The 22,458-nt window shown below is 40.3% G+C and overlaps 1 protein-coding gene across 1 annotated transcript; it reads left to right on the forward strand.

Annotated features, from left to right (window-relative positions):
* The first annotated feature begins 6,572 nt into the window (after positions 1-6,572).
* On the forward strand, positions 6,573-7,203 carry LOC110697127. The gene has a single exon (XM_021874473.1). The coding sequence runs from the start codon at positions 6,752-6,754 to the stop codon at positions 7,178-7,180; it is 429 nt and encodes a 142-aa protein (XP_021730165.1). The 5' UTR covers positions 6,573-6,751; the 3' UTR covers positions 7,181-7,203.
* The last annotated feature ends 15,255 nt before the right edge of the window (positions 7,204-22,458 follow it).

A 22,458-nucleotide genomic window follows, 5' to 3' on the forward strand; every position in this document is an offset into this window, starting at 1 on the left:
ACCGCCAGCGGCTGGCTGGTGGCTGGGGTTTGGGGTTCAGTTTTATTTTTTAATTTTTTTTTTGATTTTTTAATTTTTAATTTTTTTTAAAAAAGGACCAATCCGAAGGTGACACATGGCAAGTGGTGGGGTCAACTAATAGCCATCAATCATTAATGGCACTCGGTGAATTTTTTAAAATTCGGTGGCATTTGGTGAATTTTGAAAACATCGATGGCATTTGGTGAATTTTGAAATTGCTCAGTGGCATTTGGTGAAATAGCCGCATTTATTATGGATGGTACACTACTCCTAGCTTAATTAATTTGAAGTTATAATATTTTCTAACATAACTCTTGTCAAAAAAAATGATTAGTTTACCATAACTTAAAATAAACATAACCAAAACTATCTAAAGTGAAAATTTAACATCTTAGATATACGAGAGGTGTCAAGTCGGATGTTTGGTTCCGGTGAGGTCGGGTCGGGTCGGGTGTAATTTCAAACTTGTGTCGTGCTAAAATATTGCATGTGTTCATACAAGTCAAAATTTGAATTGGATATTTTCAGGTTAATTTTGATTCGGGTTGGTCAGGTCAGATTTTGACACCTCGAATTAGGTATTTTATACTAAAATATACTTGTTTATTATTACTTTCAATTCATTGCCAATAATAAAATATGCTTTGAACAAGATTTGAACCCATAACCTCCAATACATATAGGTAATACATTTAACATCTCAACCAACTTTTATTAATATTTCAAATTTCACATAATATTATATATTTCTTTCATTTATTAAGTAAATTAGAGGTAATATAATTCATTTATTTTACACAAGATTAAAATATAAATACATATGATGTAAACAAAAAAAAAAAAAAAAGTGACACCCAAGGCAACGCCCGAACCACTACACACAGTAACTATACAAATACTCGAACATATAAACAACCCGAGATATCGCGCAGGGTACACACTAGTTATATTTTAAATAATGGAATAATTGATTCAACTAGATTTAAAAATTTGTTAGAAGAAGCAAAATGCCCTTTCATTCTATTTTTTCTGAACCCCTTATTCCATTGTTATTAATTGTGCAATAAATTCCTTTTAAGACAATTTTGCTATAGCTCCACGAAATTTATAGCCATTGTAATGTTTAAATCATAACCTTACATTTAGTTTAATTAATACTATGCATAAATCTACACTGCTCATTTAAATGACTAGTTATTTTTTATTCAAAAAAAATTAGTTATTCTTTTCCTCTTTTCTTCTTTACCCAATATCTGTAATCCACTTCTATTCAAGAAAAAAAAAATCTCAGTATTTCACATAAGATATTAAAAAATTGCAAAATAACTTTTATAAAAGCTTTAAGGAAATAGGAACATAATGGTACAGTAGGTATAGTCAATTGAGTTTCATTTAGTGCAAGAAGACACTATGCGACATCATCAAATCACTATTCAGTCGTTTTAACTCTCTTAAGATAAGATTTGATAATTTTTTATATAGTTTGAATCCCAGTCTTTACAAAGTTTGAGATGGAGTCTCGAAAATTCAAGACCCTAACTTAAAACCTATTATAGTTATAGATTTTATATATTATAGTAAATGGTTCATATTAATTAACCATATCATTTAACTAGTTCAAATTTATTTGTGACGAAGGGATTATTTATTTATGGTTTGTGCATGGAGTCATGGACTGATGGTGCCTCACTCCGTAACTACTGGGCCATTGGGCCCGAAAACAAGTAAAGATGAAGGCTAAGCTATGGGTTGGGCCTCTTTTGATTATAAGTCATTGACCCTCAACAGGACCTCACACTTGTATAAGAAATTCATTCACATGATAGGATAGCACCCCAAATTTTTCGATTGAGCCTTTACAAAGTGACGATAATTTCTGTATTGGTATACTATAAATTATCACTAATTTTTATTGACATCAGTTTTTGCATACTTTGAAATGTTATGCATAAAATCATATAAATTACGGATTAATTACTTATTTTATGGAGAGGGTGAAAATTCTTACATGCAATTAGGTGTATTTGACGGTGTACGATGTACCTAGAGTTAGGTGTATTTAAATGTATTGTTTTCTGTTTATTCAATAATTTTTCTCATTATAAAACTATCAAATAAGTCAAAAATATGCGCCATGTATCTATTTTTATGTATACCTAGGTTTGTAAATCGTAGAGAGGTTCATCACGAATGGAATATAAAATTATCATCACAAACCTTGTAAATTGTTGGTTAACCTATTGGCATGCATTTCAATTCACTATTTCAGTACTACTTACATATATTAAAGCACAGCGAAGTTTTTTATAAGTCATGGACTAACCATAGCCTGTCAGACTTAGAAATATAATTTAAAATGGCACAATAATCTTTTATATGGTTGCGCAAATTGTTATCTAGTCAACAAGCATTTTGGTACAGTATTTTAACTTATCAGGGTTATCACATGTTATAATTTATTTAAAACTATAGTAATTCTAACTTACAAATGGGGTTTGACTCCTGATTAATGCACCAAAAAATCCTGCACTTAGATAAAAAAAAATTACCACTTCTTTGACGTGCTCCAACAAGGAATTCTTGACACTGACCCCCAAAATCAAAGGAAAATGCTGCTAATTGTCTATTTGTCTATGATTAATCAACAAATTCATAATTTGTACTCAATAATGTTGTTTTTGATGTTGGATTTTTACACTAATCGGCCAATAACATTAACATATGGTTAATTTAGTCAAGTTCAACATTATAATCAAGTGTTTGATCATCGCTTCTTGTTGAGAAAATATTGGTCAAGAAGAATTTCGTCATTTTGGTGTACGATTATTGCACAGGGTACATAAATAATTGACCAGATAAAATTGTAGTGTCGATAAATTTAAATAGGACCCTAATTAGGTTTATATGTAGTCATGTATACTCTTTTCTTACATCAGCTTATAATTAAAATACTTAATTGAAAAATAGGTTAAAGTATTTTTTTATTTCTTTCAAATGACTAGCTAGTGTAAGCAGTGACTTTTTTATTTTTATTTTTGGGTTTAAATTTTTTAAAAATTAATTTAATTTTGTTGAGGCAAAGTAGTGACAATTCATTGTATAGCTTTTAATATGAAAAATTGTATTAGTGGACATAGTTAGATTGTACTTCAGGCGATTTAATGAGCTAGTACTTTTTAGTTAATAACTTGAGGTATATTTGGAATCAAAGTTTGCATGTCTACTTTCAATTCGTTCTCATTCAACCTAAAAAATGAATATTAGGTGAGAATAAGTTGACCTAATCTTAAAGGACAAAGGCTTAGCTCGATGTCAATGGCTATTTAATGATTTTGACTTCATTTAGTATATTTTTATTTACTTTTTTAGAGTATTGATGAAATTCACTATCCCATCCTTTTGTTTGTAGAAAAAAAAAAGGAAGTTATTGAATTATAGATTGATTGATTGGTACAAGAATTGAAATAGGATGCCCTAGGTCTAATTTAGCTTGGTGTCCTTTGTGTTTCTTAGATCTCGGACAAGAAATTCAATTGACATATGCTCTTACCAAGCCTCTAGAATTGCTCATTTAATTTTAGCTTTTTGTTTTTTACATGCTTTGTATTTTTTTTTATGTCGAAGGTTATTACACTTTTTTGTTTTCAAATATAAAAACAGCAAATATCTAACACCATTGTAATATCTAAGTAGTTAGCATGTATATATATATATATATATATATATATATATATATATATATATATATATATATATATATATATATATATATATATATATATATATATATATATATATATATATATATATCTCCTTGTATAGTTGTACGTAGCTAGCAATAGCACACTTTATATATACCAATGTCACTATATAGGTACTTTTTTTTTGTGCACACTTCGTATGTACCAATGTCACTATATAGGTACCTCCTTTTTTTTTTTTTTTTTTTTTTTTTTTTTTTTTTCTTCTTCTTCTTCTGAAAGAACACCATATAGGTACTTGCTACACCCTTTACGTATAAACTCAAAATATACAAATCACATCGAGCTATTTTATTTTCTAGATGTTTGATAATGAAGTACTAAAAGCCCGTAGACATGATTTGATCCTAAATTATGAGTATCATCCATCAAGACATTAACCAATTACGTTAATTGATCATCCACGGATTTAAGACTTACTAAAAATAACATACTATATACATAAATATTTGCCTTATTTACATACAATTCTATTTAAAGGACCCATCCCCTCCCAAAGAGTATGAGCCTTTGGAAATGGTCAACTTTGTTAGTTAGTTGAGGATGATTAGCTCAACATTCTCGTTAAGGCGTGTGAAATGTGAAAGGGTTTTGTATTTTCTTAAATTAGGCATGAATTTGGCACACTATTTCTCCTTTTTAGCAATAAACACTCTACATACACATGATATATGACACGAAGTATATCATTATATCCCTTCAATTCACATTCCAAATCTTTCTTTATCTTTACACTTTGCGTTTTATCTTAACTCATAAGTGTCACAAGTCAGAACTTGCATGCCTTAAAATTTTACTCAAAACAAAATAATATAAATTCGATCTTACTAACACACAATATTAAAAAAAAGGTTCTTGCTTATAGAGTAGTTTGTTGATTGCTTCATTCTATTCCATTTATCGCTATTGCTTAGAGAGCGTAATTAAGAACAACACGATCTTGACTATCAATGACGCAGTAAGAATTAATGGAGGAAAAACAAGCGCAATTCCTAATACGAACAAACAGATTCACAAGTGATAAAATTTGTATAAACTCCGAAATCCACCAGAAAAGAGTAAAACTCTTAACATTATTCTTTAAAATGTCAAAAATTGAATACGACGGCTAAAACATTTAAATAGTCTAAACAAAGCCCTAATACGAAAATAAAGCAAAATTAAAAACCGAAAAATGTTTAAACGCTATTTTCGGGCCTTAAACGAACTCAAATGGCTTAAAAAAGCTTGTCACACACAACACAACTGTGAGTTGGACTCGTTGGCCCGTTTCCATTTTCAAAAATATATTTTATTAAACAATCTGACTCCGCGAGCCCAACTAGTAGAAATCATTACCCTTAAAAACTGAAATCAAGTTTTCCGACGCTTAATTTTTTCGTCGAACCGAGCAGCTAATCTCTCTATGTCAATCAAACAAGTCATCAGTTTGTTAGTAATTTAAAAATGATAAATACACTACGCGCATTATAATTAACATTGTCATTGAGGTGAAAATATTTTCAAGTTCGCTAAAAACTTAAAATGTATACCACGTATTGACGTATATATATGTCAATGATATTACAGCGGTCACACACACCCTAATCCATGCGTGTTAGTTTAGAATGGGTTTCGTATTTTTTTCAAGAGCAAAAACCATATATGTCAATGAGACCAACCTTTAAAGGAGTTATTGACAGAAAATTATGATTGAAGCAACATTGTTTCATTACAAATGCGAATTTTACGAGTAATTGTTTCTTGTCCAACAACAAGTCTTTTTTTCTTGTGGGTTTGTTCAACCTAAAGTAGTTGGCTTCAACTCCTATGTTTTTTCTCTGGGTTTCCGCGGATCGAAGCTTATAAATTGCTTACTTTGAGAATGATTGCTTGATTAGAGAATGACATTGCTTTATAAGCATTACTTGTATAAAATCTTTAAGATACATAAACAAACTAACTCTGTCCTAATTGTTATCTTAACTGTCTATGTACAATTTCTATGTCCTAATTATAGAAATTTCTATAATTTTTTTAAGATACATAGAAATTTCTTTAAGATACATAATCAAATCACTTTATTTGTGCATTTAAGAGTCACAACAGACAATGATATAGATGAAATTTAATCTCAAGTTTCAAGTATTTTACACCTAAAACTTTAACCAAGAAAACTAGTTGACACCTACAACATACTGCTTGATTTAACAAAAATGAGACAAACTACTCGTATAAGGCAAAAAAGTACTCCATAAAAGAGATTCGTGATCTTAATGTGATTTTGTTGTATAATTGCATTGCTTGATAAATTTAAGTTTGTGTATCTACTCTATAGTGCCTAATTCCTTATTATCATTATAGGATTTACCTAGACCGTTTTCTACACATCTTAAAAAGTGTCGAAACTACTACTTTTACACAACCATAAATATCATCTAAAAGATGATCATTATCGTAGAATTATTCTTCAACACATAATGACAAATACTATACGATACCAAAACAAGTACTAATTAAGTTAGAATTGAATGATACTCCGGTAGTATTCTATGTATAGCCATAGATTTTGTTCAAAACAACACAAGATTTTTTCATACATAAATGCTTATTATAGATAAACGAGAGGATAAGAAGGCATATAAGATGAAGTACAAGGAAGACTTGTGTTAAGAACTAAAATTGATTTGGTAAACTAAACATAAAGCCTTAACAAAATCTGACCCCACTTTCACCCTCCCACTCCACACCAATATATGCACGTCCTTCTTCCACTCCACCCCCCCCCCCCCCCCCAAAATTTAACTCAACTATTCAACTCCACTTTTTCTCTCTCCACTTTCCACTCTTCACCTCAACATCACCAACACCCAATTCTCACCCCTTATATAAGCCACCCAAAATCATTTTACAACGCCCAAAACCAAAAACATTTCACACACAACCCCCCCCCCCCAAAAAAAAAAAAAAAATTCTGTCGAAACCCCAAAATGACTCCTCTAAGTCCGTCAGAACGACGTATAAATGGTATCAGAGCAACTCTAACAATAGCAGATACCGCCTCATGGTACTGTTCTATTATCATAATCGCCCTAATCTTGTTCATTACCTTAAGGGAGGAGAATTTTAACCCTTACGACGATAACAACAACGACAACGATCATCATAACTATTTCTCTACTAGTAGTAACAACTTACAAGTGATGAAAGGTTCGAGCTTTCATGATCTTCATCGACCGTGCGATGAAATTTACGTTGTTGGTGAAGGTGAAACTCTTCATACTATTAGTGATAAGTGTGGTGATCCTTATATTGTTGAACGTAACCCTCATATTCATGATCCTGATGATGTTTTTCCTGGCCTTGTTATTAAGATTATGCCTTCTTCTATCAACACAAACAGGAAATTTCTAAGTTAGATTTTTTTTTTTTTTTTTTTTTTTTCTAAAAAAGAAAAAATTTATAAAAAGTTTATAGGATTATACACAAGAAAACAGAGCACTCTGTTTCATAGATGTATACTTTACTTTTTTGTTTTTGCAGAGTTAATGTAAATATTATTAGAAGGGTTAAAATATTATGTTTTGAATAAATATAATTTATTTGGGTTATACTTAAATATGGTAAATATTCAGATTCTCTTATCACTTATAGAGTACGTATTTGATTTGTTGCTTTGTTTGGGAAAGATATGATAATTTATAATTGGACCCCTTTGTCCATTATTTATTTATTTAATTATATTTTTGCATTGTGTGAAAATAAAAATTATTTACTTTTTCCGTGGATATTTACTTGCCTTATTTTTCATTGTTTTAATACAAATGACTATCGGACAAGTAAATTGGACGAGAGTGTACATGTTTTTTTTTTTTTTATTTCTCTTTTCTTTGTCTCCCTTCCAAAATTGACAAACATTGCAAATGGCACCTTTACTTTTAGTTGCAAAAGTTGATCATGGTGTGCAATTTATTTGTCACACAAACTCTGAGCCGCAAAAAGAGGAATATTTTGCTTAACATAATTGTATTTTATGTATCAATTCAAATTTTTTAATTAGATGACATAAGAAATTTCTGTTAATATAATTCTCATGTCTTTTCTAACTTTAGTTTACCCCTTTTTAAAAGTTTGTCGCATGACTTTCATTTTCCATGCCTTAAGTATTGCAAGTAAGCATATAAATGCTCCATAACATAGAGTAGGAAAGAATATGGTTATGACTAAGCGTAGCCACCTAATAAAGTTAATATTTTATGGAATAGAATAGCTTTTTTTTTTTTTCCATTTTTTAAAACTATTTTTCTAATTTTACATACCTTATTGTATTTCATTGAAGAGCAAAAAAATGTCAGAATTTTTAGATATTTGCTTAATTCTTATTAGCTTTTTAGAGCTTTTTTTTTTTTTTTTTTTTTTTTGAAAAAATTGTGACAAACTGACAATCAAAGTCGAACAACCCGAAACAGGTCAACTTAAGTCATACTAATTTATTTTTATTTTTTTTTAAGAAAACTTGAGTCATACTCCTTATTTGAGTAGTGAGTTGGCTTTTTTTCAATTATAAATTTCTTGTAAAAACAATATGAAGTATAAGTTTATTTGAGTCCTATCTGCGCCTACAATCTATGTCTATTACTACGATTTTAATATGAAATAATTAGCACACATAAAGACATTCATTGACGTGAATGTTATTCTAAGTTTATATTGATTAATAAACTTCCATAATTGTCTCATTCAAATAATTTCAATACGATAAGACTATAGTATTATTTATACGAAAGTATATATCATATATTTATGGAATAACACTAATTAGATGCCTTGGATTAGTAGGATGGTCCTTAAAGAGTGATGCACATGTCTTGGTATATTCTTGGTCAACTTTTTCAGACCCATATTCTTGCTATATAGTACTTCATATTTTGTAGTTTTGTTTATAGTACTTCGTAGTTCTTAGATGACAAGTAAAAGTAGAGTAATCTATGTAGAATTGTAGAGGATAACGGTCCAATTCTTAGTCGGACTGAAGTTAAGGATAATGATCATTTAATTTTTCATTTTTTTTTTTTTTTTTTTTTTTTTTTTTTGGATGCGAATTTTCAAATATTTAATTTATGCAATTAACAATTGGTAAAGCTCATAATTTTATTACTAGGTGAACCCATGAGATGCGGTTTATATAAAATCTATTTTTATAAATTTTATATTTAAAAAAAATAGATAAATATAAGTAAGAATTATGCACCTTATATAAACATATTTGTAATTTTATAGTTTTAGATTTTCATCAAAATTATGATATAATACCTATTCATCGTCGCCTAATACATATTTCAATATAAGAGTCCGAGTGTGTTATTTACAATTGTTTCATTTTTTAAAGATAAATTGATAGGTTGTAATTGTAATGTAGAAGCTTTTAATATTTAAATTTCAAATTGTTAAATATGGTAGCTCCAAAAAAAAAAAAAAACATCATCCTTATATTTAGACGGAAAAAAATCTATTATATAAATGACATGTGGATTGTGATGACATCAACAATATTTGTTTTAGTAATAATTAATAGATTTTGGAATCATCATTGTGATGAAAAGTGGTCTAGTACTTCGTGAATGTTTTTCAATTATGATGCCAAGAAAATTATCACTTCATACAATATGTTTGGGGTCCAAAATGCCAACAATTGGGCCCAGTCCATAAATGAAAATAGTTAAAGCCCAGTCTTAAAGGTTCAACCTTCCATGCAATTTGCCAAGTCAACAGTAGCAAGGCCCAGTCAAATGGCAGCCCATTTGGCTGATCAAGCCCAATCAAGTCAAATGGACAAAGGTATAAAAGCTTTCATTTCAACACAATTACATTCATTCACAAGAAGCCTCAAGCATTAACTATCTTGCACAGCTTTCTTCCTCTGACCATATACACTGTACTGACTTCAGCATCGGAGGGGCCTTCCTCGGCACCACCCCCGAGGCCAGTTTACGTGTTTTGTGCTGTGCAGGAAACCCTCGGCTCCAGCATTACTTAGACCGAGATTCGTCTTCTTCACCCATTCTGGGCCTGCCGAAGGCCCCATTGTTTTCGTACCGAAACAATTTGGTGCCGTCTGTGGGGAAGATACAAAAAATCACGCCAAACATACGTCACCTTAGTTCCACATGACGAAATGTGGGAAAAGCGTGAAAAGTGCCAAGAAGAGAGGTGGTGCTACCTCCTCGAGGAGGGAGAGGGAGATGATCACGATGAGGGAGCCTCGTCCAATGTCTCCCGAACCGGAACCTTCATCCCCCTCCACTCCATCGTCAAGGGCTCCCAGCTCTCAAGAGAGGGAAGCTTCAATAAATCCGCCCTCGCACCACACTCAGCAGCAAAAGCCCTCGCCGAGGCAAAGTGGGTCTAATGCGAGGAGCCTTTTACGCCGCAGCAGTGAGCTCTCACGGTCCCAGCAGAAAGACACCCCTCCTTCGGGGCCCTCTACGGAGGAAGTGGCCCGGGCCGTGGCAGTCTGTATGGAGTTCCTAAAAGCCCAAGGAGCTCCACTCCAGCCAACCCCACCTGAATCTTCCTCTCTTCCGTAGAGAAATCTGAGAAGGAGGATCGGTGAAGAGAGGGACGGACCAGTTCCGCCTTATAAGGAGCTTGGGCAAAGGTGGCAGGAAGACACCTGGAACTCCAGCAAAGAGAGGAAGAAGAATCCACAATTCTTCGACCACTCCGGAGCTGAGAACTCAATGAGTTTCCGGAGCAGCAATACTACCTCCGAAATCCCGAAGGCAGCCCGCCGAAGCGTTCTCGAACGCTTAGGCCCCAGGGAGATGGACGTGCATAGCCGTCTCACCTTCCCGGAAGATACCAAGGCTGGAGCGTATCTGGAATCGCCTCGGCCTGGGACGAAAACCACTTCCACCTCTTTAAGAGGGAGAAGCGAGGTCCCATCGGCCGAGCACAGAGGGAAGGCTGTTATGGTCCCGACGAGCTCGCCCTTCCAAAGCTGGATACTGGAAGAGCATGTGCCAACGGTGAAAATACCGGCGCACATCACCTATGACGGTACCTCGGACCCAAAAGATCACATTGCCTCCTATGAGGGGCACATGTATCTCAATCCAAGGTCCGAGGCTACTTGGTGCAAATACTTCCCAACGACCCTCAAAGGTGTTGCACAATCGTGGATCACCAAAGGGATCAAGGAAGGCTCTATCACCGGTTGGGATGACCTTTCCAACAAATTCAAGAGCAAGTTTTCCACGGCAAATCGCCGCGAGAAAACGACTGCAGAGCTCATGGGTTTGCAGCAAGCCGAAGACGAGAGCCTCCGCGAATACTTGACTCACTTCAGCAACGAGTCATCCAGAATTACGAGTCTAGATCAAAGCCTCGCCGTGTTCGCACTACGGAATGGCCTCCAGACAGGAAAGTTTCTTGACTTCATGGTCATGCACACTCCGTAGACCCTAGAGGAAGCTCTGGAAGCCTCGGACAAATTCATCCGGGGCCGAAGAGTGGAACAAGGCGAGGTCTCAACCCCGTTCAGGGGCTGGTAAGCCGAAAGGACAATTGTCCGAAATTTCGGCACCGAGGAAAGGGAAGGCCAAGGCCTCAGAACCGTCCTCGGCTGCCGAGCCAAAGAAGGAAAGGTACGTCCCCTATTCGGGGAGGTACGATTCGTATACTCCTCTCACCCTCCCTCATGCAAAGATCTTCAGCACGACGAAGGACGAGGGGAGATTCAAGAAGCCCCGACAACTCCCACCATGGCATCAGCAAAAGGGCAAGAACCGATGGTGCGAGTTCCATGAGTCTACTGGACATCGCACCGAAGATTTCCTGCAGCTAAAGGACCAGATTGAAGATTTGGTTCGAAAGGGCCACTTGAGAAAATACCTTGCGGGTCACCGCGAGGAGGCCGAAAGGGATCCTCGGCAAAATGTGGACTTCCCTCGGAAAAAGGACAAGCAACAACAAGACAAGGATTCCCTTGAAATTCTTGTCATCTCCGAGGGAACCTCCCGAAGCGCGGCCAAGCGCCACTTGAGGGGTCTGACCCACCAAGTAAATCATGCCGAGCTTCAAGTCACTCAGTCTCCGGTGCCGAACATCCTGTTCACAGCCGAAGACTGCAAGGGGGTGGCATACCCCCATGATGACCCACTGGTAATAGTGATGGGCATCGCAAACCGCAACGTTTGGCGGACTCTCGTCGACGGCGGTAGCGGGGCGAATATCCTTTTCCGAGGAGCATTCGACCAGCTGAAGATGGAAGCCAAGCACTTGACACCGGTGACATACCCGATATCGGGATTCAATGGCTCTTCATCATACCCAGATGGGAAGATTCGGCTTCCCGTCACCATCGGCAAAGGCCGAGCAGCGCGGAGCATCATGGCAGAATTCCTAGTCGTAGATGCTCCCTCTGTATACAACGTGATCATGGGGAGACCCCTTATCCACGACATCCAAGGAGTTGTCTCAACGTACCATCAGACGATGATATATGTTTCGGACGAGGGACACTCCGAAAAAGTAAAGGGCAGCCAAAGGGAGGCCCGAAGATGTTACCACCTCAAACCGTCCAAAAGTCGCCGCAGCGACCGGGACGATGAGGAGGAGAAAGAAAAGGACCGTAGCGCGAAAAAATCTAAAGGGTTAAGCGCTTCGGCCCATGAGACCCCAGCGAAAGAAAAATCTTCAGGGGATGAAAAGGCTAGTTCCCCATCCGAGCCGAAAGACTCAGAGGAGCAGAAAGGGTCTAGGAAGCCTGCTGATATTGACAGCAGGCCGGAAGCCGAAGAGTCCAGTGCCAAGGCTGTGGAACTGGACAATCAGACAGAATCAGTAGAGTTGGTCGAAGGAAACCCTGAAAGATGCGTCAGCATCGGACTTGGGCTAGAACCAAACGTTCGGGCTGATCTAACCACTCTCCTTCGAGCCAATGAAGATGTGTTCGCATTCTCGGCAGCAGAAATGCCCGGGATTGACCCAGCCCTTATCTCTCATAAGCTTAATGTCGACCCAGCATGCCGACCCATTAAGCAGAAAAAACGGAACTATTCCGCGCAAAAGAACCATGACATCGCAGCCGAGGTCAAAAAACTGCTGGATGCTAGGTTCATTGAACCTTGCCAATATCCGGAATGGTTGGCCAATGTGGTGATGGTTCAGAAGGTTAATGGCAGCTGGAGAATGTGTGTTGATTTCACGGATCTGAATAAGGCATGCCCAAAGGACTTCTATCCCCTGCCGAGGATCGATCAGCTAGTCGACTCGACAAGCGGTCATGCCCTGCTCAGCTTCATGGACGCATTCTCTGGATACCATCAGATCTTCATGCACCCCGATGACCGAGCGAAGACAGCCTTCGTTACGAGCTCCGGGGTGTATAATTACAAAATGATGCCCTTCGGATTGAAAAATGCGGGGGCAACATATCAAAGGCTGGTTGATCAGGTGTTCGCTGAGCAAAAAGGCCGCAACATGGAAGTCTACGTTGACGATTCTATCGTCAAGAGTAAAGAGGAGAAGGACCATGTTACGGACCTTGCCGAAACCTTCGCCACCCTTCGCAGGCACCAAATGAAACTGAATCCGAAGAAGTGCGTCTTCGGCGTGAAGTCGGGTAAATTCCTCGGCTTCATGGTCAGTAAGAGGGGGATTGATGCCAATCCCGCTAAAGTGCAAGCAGCTCTGGATCTCCCCGAGCCGAAAACAAAGAGGGATGTTCAGCGCCTGACCGGCAGAATGGCCGCCTTATCCAGGTTTATCTCTAAGGCCTCGGACAAAGGACTGTCATTCTTTCAAGCGCTCAAACTTCCGAAATCAAAAGATCTCATTTGGGGGGACGAGCAAAAGCAAGCCTTTCAGCAACTCCGCGAGCACCTAGCCCAACTCCCAACACTGGCAAGACCAGCTGATGGAAAAATCCTATACTTGTACGTGGCGGTTAGCCCAGCCACAGTAAGTGCGGTGTTGCTGAGGGAAGAAGAAAAGATTCGGCAGTCGATCTATTTCGTTAGTCATACTCTGACTGATGCCGAAACACGCTACCCCCTGCTCGAAAAAGTTGCATATGCAGTAGTGGTAGCTGCTCGGAAGCTGAGGCCATATTTTGATTCCCATCAAATAACAGTCTTAACTGATCAGCCGCTGGAAAAAGTCCTCGGCAAGGTAGAAAAATCTGGTCGACTAACGAAGTGGGCTTTCGAGCTTACCGAATTCAGTATCAACTACCAGCCGAGGGCAGCCATCAAGGCGCAAGCCTTAGCGGATTTCCTAGCCAAGTGTTCTTATCAGGAGACACTTGACGAGCAAAAATAGATCTGGACTGCATTCACGGATGGCTCCTCCACCGTGAATGGCTCGGGGGCAGGGGTCGTCATAACCTCTCCCGAAGGCAAGACTTTCGAATATGCACTGAAATTTTCGTTCAAAGCCTCGAATAATGAGGCTGGATATGAAGCGGCAATCGCCGGCTTAGAATTGTGCATTTCTTTGGAAGCCGAGCATGTCTGGCTGAAAACAGACTCTCAGCTTGTTGCAAATCAGATCAGAGGAGAGTATGAAGCTAAAGAGCCCTCAATGGTAGCATACCTCGCAAAGATCAAAACAGTTATTACGAAGCTGAGATCTTGTGAAATAGAGTTGATCCCAAGGGGTCAGAACGCACAAGCCGATGCACTCTCCAAACTCGCAAGTTCAACTCTAACCGAATTGAGCAGATCTGTATACGTGGACGTGCGCCGAGAAAAAAGCGTAACCGAGGTGATGAACTTAGACTGCGCTACGCACGAGCCTAGCTAGATGGACCCTATCTTGGCTTACAAGATTCGGGAAGAGCTCCCTGAAGATAAAAAGTTGGCCTCTAAAATAAAAAGAATCAGCTCGAGATTCGTAGTCTTCAGAGATGAGCTCCTCAGAAAGTCCTTTTCTTCCCCGCTATTAAAATGCGTGGGCCCAACAGACGCGGATTACATCCTTCGGGAAATTCACCTCGGCATCTGTGGGAATCACATAGGGGGAAGAACATTAGCCCATAAAGCATTAAGGACTGGGTACTTTTGGCCAACTATGGTTTCAGAAGCGAAAAACATGGTCCGAACATGTGAGAAATGCCAGAAGTTTGCACCGGTCATCCATCGGCCATCCAGAGATCTTCAGCCAGTCTTGAATCCCCTACCGTTTGCTCAATGGGGATTGGATATATTGGGACCTTTTCCTGAGGCTCCTTACCAGAAAAAATGGTTGATAGTCGGCGTAGACTACTTCAGCAAGTGGATCGAAGCCGAGGCAGCTTCGAACATCACAGAACAAACGGTCCGAAAGTTCATCTGGAAAAACATTATTACTCGCTTCGGAATACCGAAGGTCTTTGTCTTCGATCATGGAAGGCAATTCGACAATCTGCCACTGAAGAGGTATACAGATCAGTTCGGCATTAAGCTGGCATATTCTGCGGTTTGTCATCCCCAGAGTAACGGGCAAGCCGAGGCCGCGAATAAGCAGATCCTCAACGCTCTCAAGAAGAGAGTTGAGGACCAAAAGTCCAAGTGGATAGAGGAACTTCCTGGAGTCCTCTGGTCACTTCGGACAACCGAAAAAGAGGTAACGGGCCATTCACCATTTGAATTGGTATATGGATCCGAAGCCGTGCTCCCGGTGGAAATCGGCTCAGAAAGTTTAAGGGTCAGTCTCTTCTCGGCCGAGGGTAATGAACAACTCATGAAAGAATCCCTTGATTTCCTTGATGAGATCAGGGATTCGGCTCGAGATAGGATGGCTGAATACAAGCATAGGATCAGCAAATCTTACAACCGAAAAGTCCGCCAAAGACCCCTTAAAGTCGGTGACTTGGTCCTTCGGAATGCTGCTGTTGTACAGAAAGGCCGGATCCATGGGAAACTCTCGGAAACTTGGGAGGGACCCTATGAAATTTTCGATGAGCTTCAGCCAGGCACATACCGACTTCGGCAGTTGGATGGCACTGAGTTGAAAAATCACTGGAACGCTGATGTACTCAAGAAATTCCATGTGTAATCTCCTAGGGGAGGAACAATCTATGTAAGTACATTAACAATTATTAATGAAAAAGGCCTTTGAGCCACCATTCGGCCCAACTCAAACGCATTTATATATTTCTTTTGTCTACGGTTTCTGCAATAATTCAAGGTTTTTGTTCGGCGCTGTCCGGAGTATTGCATTGTGATGCATTGTACTTCGGCAAGTCGTAAAACTTGTCAAAATAAGGATAAAAGATAAAAGCCCGAAGTGTTGCATAGTGATGCCTTGTACTTCGGAAGAATCTGTTCCTCTGGGCAAAGAGGCCATAGGCGCATCCGAAGCATAGCCTAAAAAATAGGAACTGATAAAACCCTGGAGTATTGCATAGTGATGCCTTGTACTCCGGACAAATCAGTTCCGGGTGGTAATTGCATTTTCGAAGTATTGCATAGTGATGCCTCGTACTTCGGATAGATTACTGCCCTGGTCCGGTGATTCGGATAGCCGTTCCCTCGGATGAATTCAAAGTATCACAAAAGCATTGCCCTCAGAGTCCAGCACTCTTGAGCAAGGAATAAGAGCTTTTTGAAAAATAAAGTAGGCGCAAAGAAAAAGCAAGAACTTCGGCTGTGCTGAGGTTATTAAGCCAACAATCTCAGAACTCAGAAGACGCAGTCTTCAGAGTTCTGGGGGAGGTGTAGCGCGCATTTGGCAACTGCACTGATCCTCAACCAAGTATGGGATGCAAGCCAAAGTCCTATACTTAGAAAAATTTCAGATAAAAAGGCAACTAAGTGCAAGGCTAGAAAAGCAGACAAAAGAAGAGAAAGCAGATGAAGATTCTATTAAAGCTAAAAATGTGAGCAGTTTAAAGTTACAAACAGTCAAAGTCAGCAGCCGCCCACACAGCGGAAAACACAGCTGCCGAAAGTATACAAAAACAAATATAAAGTTTGTACAAAGGCAAGCTGAAGCAAAAGAACAGGCAAAAGCTGATGCGGCGTTTACAAGTTAAGCGCATGTTGATCCGCAGGATTCTGAGGACGGCTGCCCGAGTTCCTATGCTTCAGCATCTCCTGGAACTCCAGATGGACCAGCCCCAGCTGAAGAGGAGGCAGGTCTAGTAGCTCCAACATCTTTGGCAGCCTCCTCAGCCTCCTTTGCCTCAGCCTCAGCCTGGCGGACCAGGAAGTCAACCTCAGCCTGGCTGGCCTCATGGATCCGAGGGTTGTCAGCGTCCAATGACCAAGCCTCAACCTGGTCCCAGTCCATGGCAGGAGCAGCATGCAGAGCCAAGCGCCGAGCAGTCTTCCACCCATTCTCAAAACCTTCGGCATATTCAGCTTCGGTGTAGATCCGGGTTTTGAGTAACTCTTGGGCATCCAACAGCTCCGCCTTTTGAGCCTCCAAGTCATTCTTCAGGCTCTGGTTCAAGGCAAGTAGATCGTCTTTTTCCTTCTTAGCCTCTTGCCGAACCTGAGCCAGCTGCTGCTCATGGGAAGAAATGAGGAGCTCCCGGGCGTTAGCCTCTTCCTTGGCCTTGGCCTCAAGCCGAGTCCGGAACTCAGCGAGGGTTTCAGCTCCGAAATCCTTCATGAGATAATGACCCTCCTCAATCCAAGGAAAGATTATCTACTCCAAGCCTCGGCTGAAGGAGCGGAAGGTCTCCTCCATCTTCTGCATCTCTTCCTCTTTAGCTGAGGCCTCTTCCTCAGCCTTCAGCTGCTTCAGCTCAGCCAGCCGAGTCAGAATCTGAGCCTCGTCAACTTTATCCGCCTTCTTCTGCAGCTCGTTGAACATTTCCACGCTAAGGAAATTATTGTGCACGGCCTGCAGAAAGCAACAGCAGCGTGTCTCGTAGGTTAGCCGAAGTCCAACACTTGAAAAAAAAAAGAAAAAGAAAGAAGCAAAAAGAAAAAGCAAGTGTAAGTAGGGTACCTGCATCAGAACCCTTTGGTTCTCCAGAAGGGGATTGGGCACGCTCTCTGAGGACTCAGCAGCCCCTGCAGCAGCGCCAAGCATCCAAGCCTCGCCCTTTCAATTGCTGAAAGGTTGCCCAAATTGCCGAAATAGGAAAGGGCTGAATCGCGCCTATCCTCGATGATTGCGCGGGCGTGGCTAGGAATGGGGACCAAAGGCGCTGAGCCGAACCCCATCTCAGAGGACTGGAAAGTCCTAAATGAACCAGCAGCTGAGGTAGACGGCGCATCAGCATTTTTAGCCTCATCTCCTTCGGCCTCTACCTCAACTACCCGCGGCTGACCCGCACTCTCATCAAGCACTTCGTCCTCAGCATGGACGAGTAGTGCATCAGCCTCTCTCCGGACCTCTTCGAAGAAATCATTGGCCACGTGGCCCGGAGAGAGGGGGGGCGCTCTCACTTCAGTTTCCCCCCCAGCTGCAGCATCAGCAGAAGGGGAAATAACCTCTCGAGTTTCCTCTTGCTAGACCTCCTCCAGCCGAGGTCTCTTCTCGGGAAGAGGAGGAGCCCGGAACTGTCCGGGCCGGATCAGCTGCCTCTTTCGCCTCTCGCCAGCCATCCCTTCGTCTGCTGAAAGTTCTGGGACGGGGAAAGCTTCGGAGAGATCAGCGACTTCCTCCTCTTCTTCTTCGTCTGACTGGAAGCAGAAAAGGGGGGGGGGAAGGAGTGGCATAAGTAAAATATAAAATGCCGAAGGTTTGAACTTGAACAATTGCAAAAAAAAAAAAAAAAAAAAAAAAAAAAAAAATGAAGAGGAAGAAAATAACAATAATAATGATGATGAAAAATGCACTTAGAACTTACCGAAGTTTCCAAGAGGCGCTCGTCTTCAGAATCCTCTTCCTCAGATGCTTCCCTTCCTGGCTCAGCAGTTGAAGTGGAAGGACCTGCCTCGTCTTGAGGAGCTGCAGCGGCGATGCTAGCAGCAGCAGCTTCTTCGGCAGAATGGAGGAAGAAGGGGTCGACTTTCCGGTACCAAGGCTTCTGCCGCTGGTACTCAAGGACACTGACAACTTGAAGCTTCCTGGGGTTGAGGCTGAGAGGTCGGTCCTTAGATTCAGTGATCTTCGGCGTGTTGGTGAGTGGAACCCTCTCCCCACTAATCCCAAGGACTTCGTAGCTGATGCCCGAGTTCTCCTCGTACAGCTCTGAAAAGAGAAAAAGAAGTTAGCTCAGCCAAAGGAATTAGAAATCACAAGCCAGAAAGCAAGAAAAATCATGTAACTAAAAAGACTCGGCCCCAGCCGAATCACTTACCGCCTTGGTATCTTCGGCTGAGGCCGACAACAGCAAGCATCTTCTCTTGGAAGATGTAATGGCAGCAGGGCAGCCAGTTCTTCGGCACATTCGCCATTCGGCCAGTGGCTCCAGGCACTTTTATTCGGCCAAACAACTCCATCTGACGACGATCAGCCTCTGTAAACTCATCAGGGCCAATGCTAGCCATCTTCGGATCAGGCTTCCTTAAGTACCGGGGCCCACCGAAATAGTTCGGATGATCTTCGTCTGAGGGGGCCCTAACCCAGATCCATTGCCCCCTCTAGTCTTTGTCCGAAGTGTCATTCGGATAGGTCGAGAGGAAACCCTTCTCGTCCTCAATCTGCCACCACCCTCGGCCGTGCCATTTGTTGGACTGTGTGTTCAGCGCGAGCCTGTGAGTACAGCGAAAACAATGAACGCTCGGCTCATACCCGCAGAACAAGCAGACCCAGAGATAGGTCATAATCCTTCGGATGCTGACCGGAGTTAGCTGAGAAAGGGATATGTTATACCCATTCAGCAGCTTAATGATGAAGGGGTGAGCAGGAAAACGCAGCCCATACTGCAGCTGCCGAGTGTAAACCCCGATATATCCGGGAGGAGGCCGATGAATCCTGTCTTTGGCACTGGGCATTCGGCACCAGTAACCGTCTTCTTCCAAAATGTCGTAGAAGATCTCAATTTGTTCGGCGAAGCGGTACTGGGCACTGTTCTCGATCCACCAAGAATAGGGCGCAGCACTCATTATGCCCTCATTCTCCCTCCTGTCAGTCCACTCCCTTTCCTCGGGAGTCAATGGCCTTGACGCTGACGTCTCCCTTCGGCCAGACGTGCTAGCCTCACCCATATCAGCAGGAGGGGCACTAGACAAAGGAACTGCCCTCAGCGCAGCTCCGCTTGATGCAGCAGCGACCCTCGCCCCCGCATTGGGGTTTCGGCCGCTGAGGAAAGGCATCATCGCCAATGGGCGACTCCGCCTCGGAATTAGCTGAGGTAACTCCTCTTCCTCTCCTAAGCTTGACTCAGACCTAGCCGGCGCTTTTCCCCGGTCACCGGCCATTTTGGGTTGAACGGAAAATCGAAAATAGAAAACCTAGAAAGGGTAACTCGAAAGCTGAGGAGAATCCAGAAAAAATTACCTTAGTTTGATGCGGAAATTGCCGATCTTGAATTTCGGAACACCGGATTTCGCTTAGAAGTTTCGGAATGCAGAGAAATTAGGGGAAAGAGAGTTGAAGAATGGACGAGTTCAAGCGAGTGTTATGAATTTGCGAAGCAGTTTACTGGGAATGGGGAAGAATTATGAGGCGAGTGGCTTAAGTAGTTTCTGGAAACCAATTTCTCATAATTCGCGCCACTAATCACTCCATTAATCCCATTTACTCCAAAAAACCGCTCGTATTCCCCACTCACTAATAAATCAAGTAATCCGCTCCACTTCCCCATTGTTACTAGTTAACCGTCATTAAGGTTCATTAATCACCATTAACGGTAACCTTAAACCGCATTGGATTATCAAAAATATTCAAACACTATTTTCATTCATTTTCCTCCAAGTCCTTCAGCTGATCAAACCCGACCCGTTATCCTCACGAATCGGGTCTGGGGGGCAAGTTGTTTGGGGTCCAAAATGCCAACAATTGGGCCCAGTCCATAAATGAAAATAGTTAAAGCCCAGTATTAAAGGTTCAACCTTCCATGCAATTTGCCAAGTCAATAGTAGCAAGGCCCAGTCAAATGGCAGCCCATTTGGCTGATCAAGCCCAATCAAGTCAAATGGACAAAGGTATAAAAGCTTTCATTTCAACACAATTACATTCATTCACAAGAAGCCTCAAGCATTAACTATCTTTGCACAGCTTTCTTCCTCTGACCATATACATTGTACTCACTTCGGCATCGGAGGGGCCTTCCTCGGCACCACCCCCGAGGCCAGTTTACGTGTTTTGTGCTGTGCAGGAAACCCTCGGCTCCAGCATTACTTGGACCGAGATTCGTCTTCTTCACCCATTCTGGGCCTGCCGAAGGCCCCATTGTTTTTGTACCGAAACACAATATAAAATCATCATTTGCTTTTCTAAAGATCTTTCTCGATTTTTCGGAAGGTGCCTCCTTGTTTGCATCTAAAAATAGATAAACTAAAGGTATCTTGTATGGAAATAAAACAATTCTAATAATAATATATGTCTATTTTTTATTTTTATTTTCTTTTCTGAAACTAAAAATCTTGTACAATACATGTATGGAGTTGTCACATTTTTTATTGTTATAAAAACAACTTTAAGATTAGAATTAGAATATAAAGTATAAACTAACTGAATTGCTAAACATCGCCCGCGAATCTCCACATAAAGCCCACAAAATTAGAGTGAAATGTCACTTTTGCCCTCAAAGTAAAAAACACAATTTCTTCTCTCTATTCTCTACTTCCACTTTCTCTCTCTAAAAAACTTTCCGAGCGATGTCGAGGCGGCCCGGCAAGGAAGTGGCGGCACAGGCGGCGGGTGGACAGCGGTTTTCCGGCGAGAAGGTATTTTTTATTAATTTTGTGTTTAAAAATTAAAAAAAAAAGGTCGGAGGCGGTGGCGGCGCCTAGGCCAGACGCCACCACCACGGCGGAGGCGCCTAGGCCAGACGCCACCACCACGGCGGCGGCGCCTAGGCCAGACGCCGTGACGGTGGCGGTGGCGTCTGGCCCAGGCGCCAGAACCACGGCACCGGCGTCTGGCCTAGGCGCCGCCGCCGTGGTGGTGGCGTCTGGGCTAGACGCCGCCGCCACCGTTACGGCGTCTGGCCTAGGCGCCGCCGCCTTTTTATTTTTTTTTTTTTTTTTTTTTTGGTTTTAAATTTGAAATTTAATTTTCGAAAATAATTAATTTTTTTTTGATTTTTTTTTAAATTTGTTTTTTTTTTTTTAATTTTAAATTTTATGTTCCTCTTTTTTTTTTTTTAATTTTTAATTTTATGTTCTTGTTTATTGTTTTTGTTTTTTTTTTTTTGAATTAGTTTTTTTACTTAAAAAAAATTTTATGTTCCCTTTTTTTTTTTATAAATTTTTTTTAAAATTTTGATGTTCTTCTTTTTTTAAGTTTTTATAATTTTATATTTTTCACTTTGTTTTTTCCAATTTGTTTTTTTTGGGTAATTTTTTTTTTTTCTTTGTTTTTTCCAATTTTTTATTTATTTATTTATTAGGTTATTAATTTTTTTATTTTTAGGTTGTTAATATTTTGTAATGTTTTTAATTTATTTTCCATCATATGTATATTGTTTTATTTATTTATTTTAATTACTTTTTTTATGTTTATATTACATGTTTATATTGCATATTACATGTTTTGTTATTTTGTGTTAGGCATCGTATTTTCGTTCTGGGGCTGGGAAGAGTATGGACATTATGAGAAGTACGATGAACTCAATGGAGAGCTCGGGGCCCAGACACGTTAGATCCCG

Source organism: Chenopodium quinoa, unplaced genomic scaffold, assembly GCF_001683475.1.
Source record: "Chenopodium quinoa cultivar QQ74 unplaced genomic scaffold, ASM168347v1, whole genome shotgun sequence".
Taxonomy (NCBI): Eukaryota; Viridiplantae; Streptophyta; class Magnoliopsida; order Caryophyllales; family Amaranthaceae; genus Chenopodium; species Chenopodium quinoa.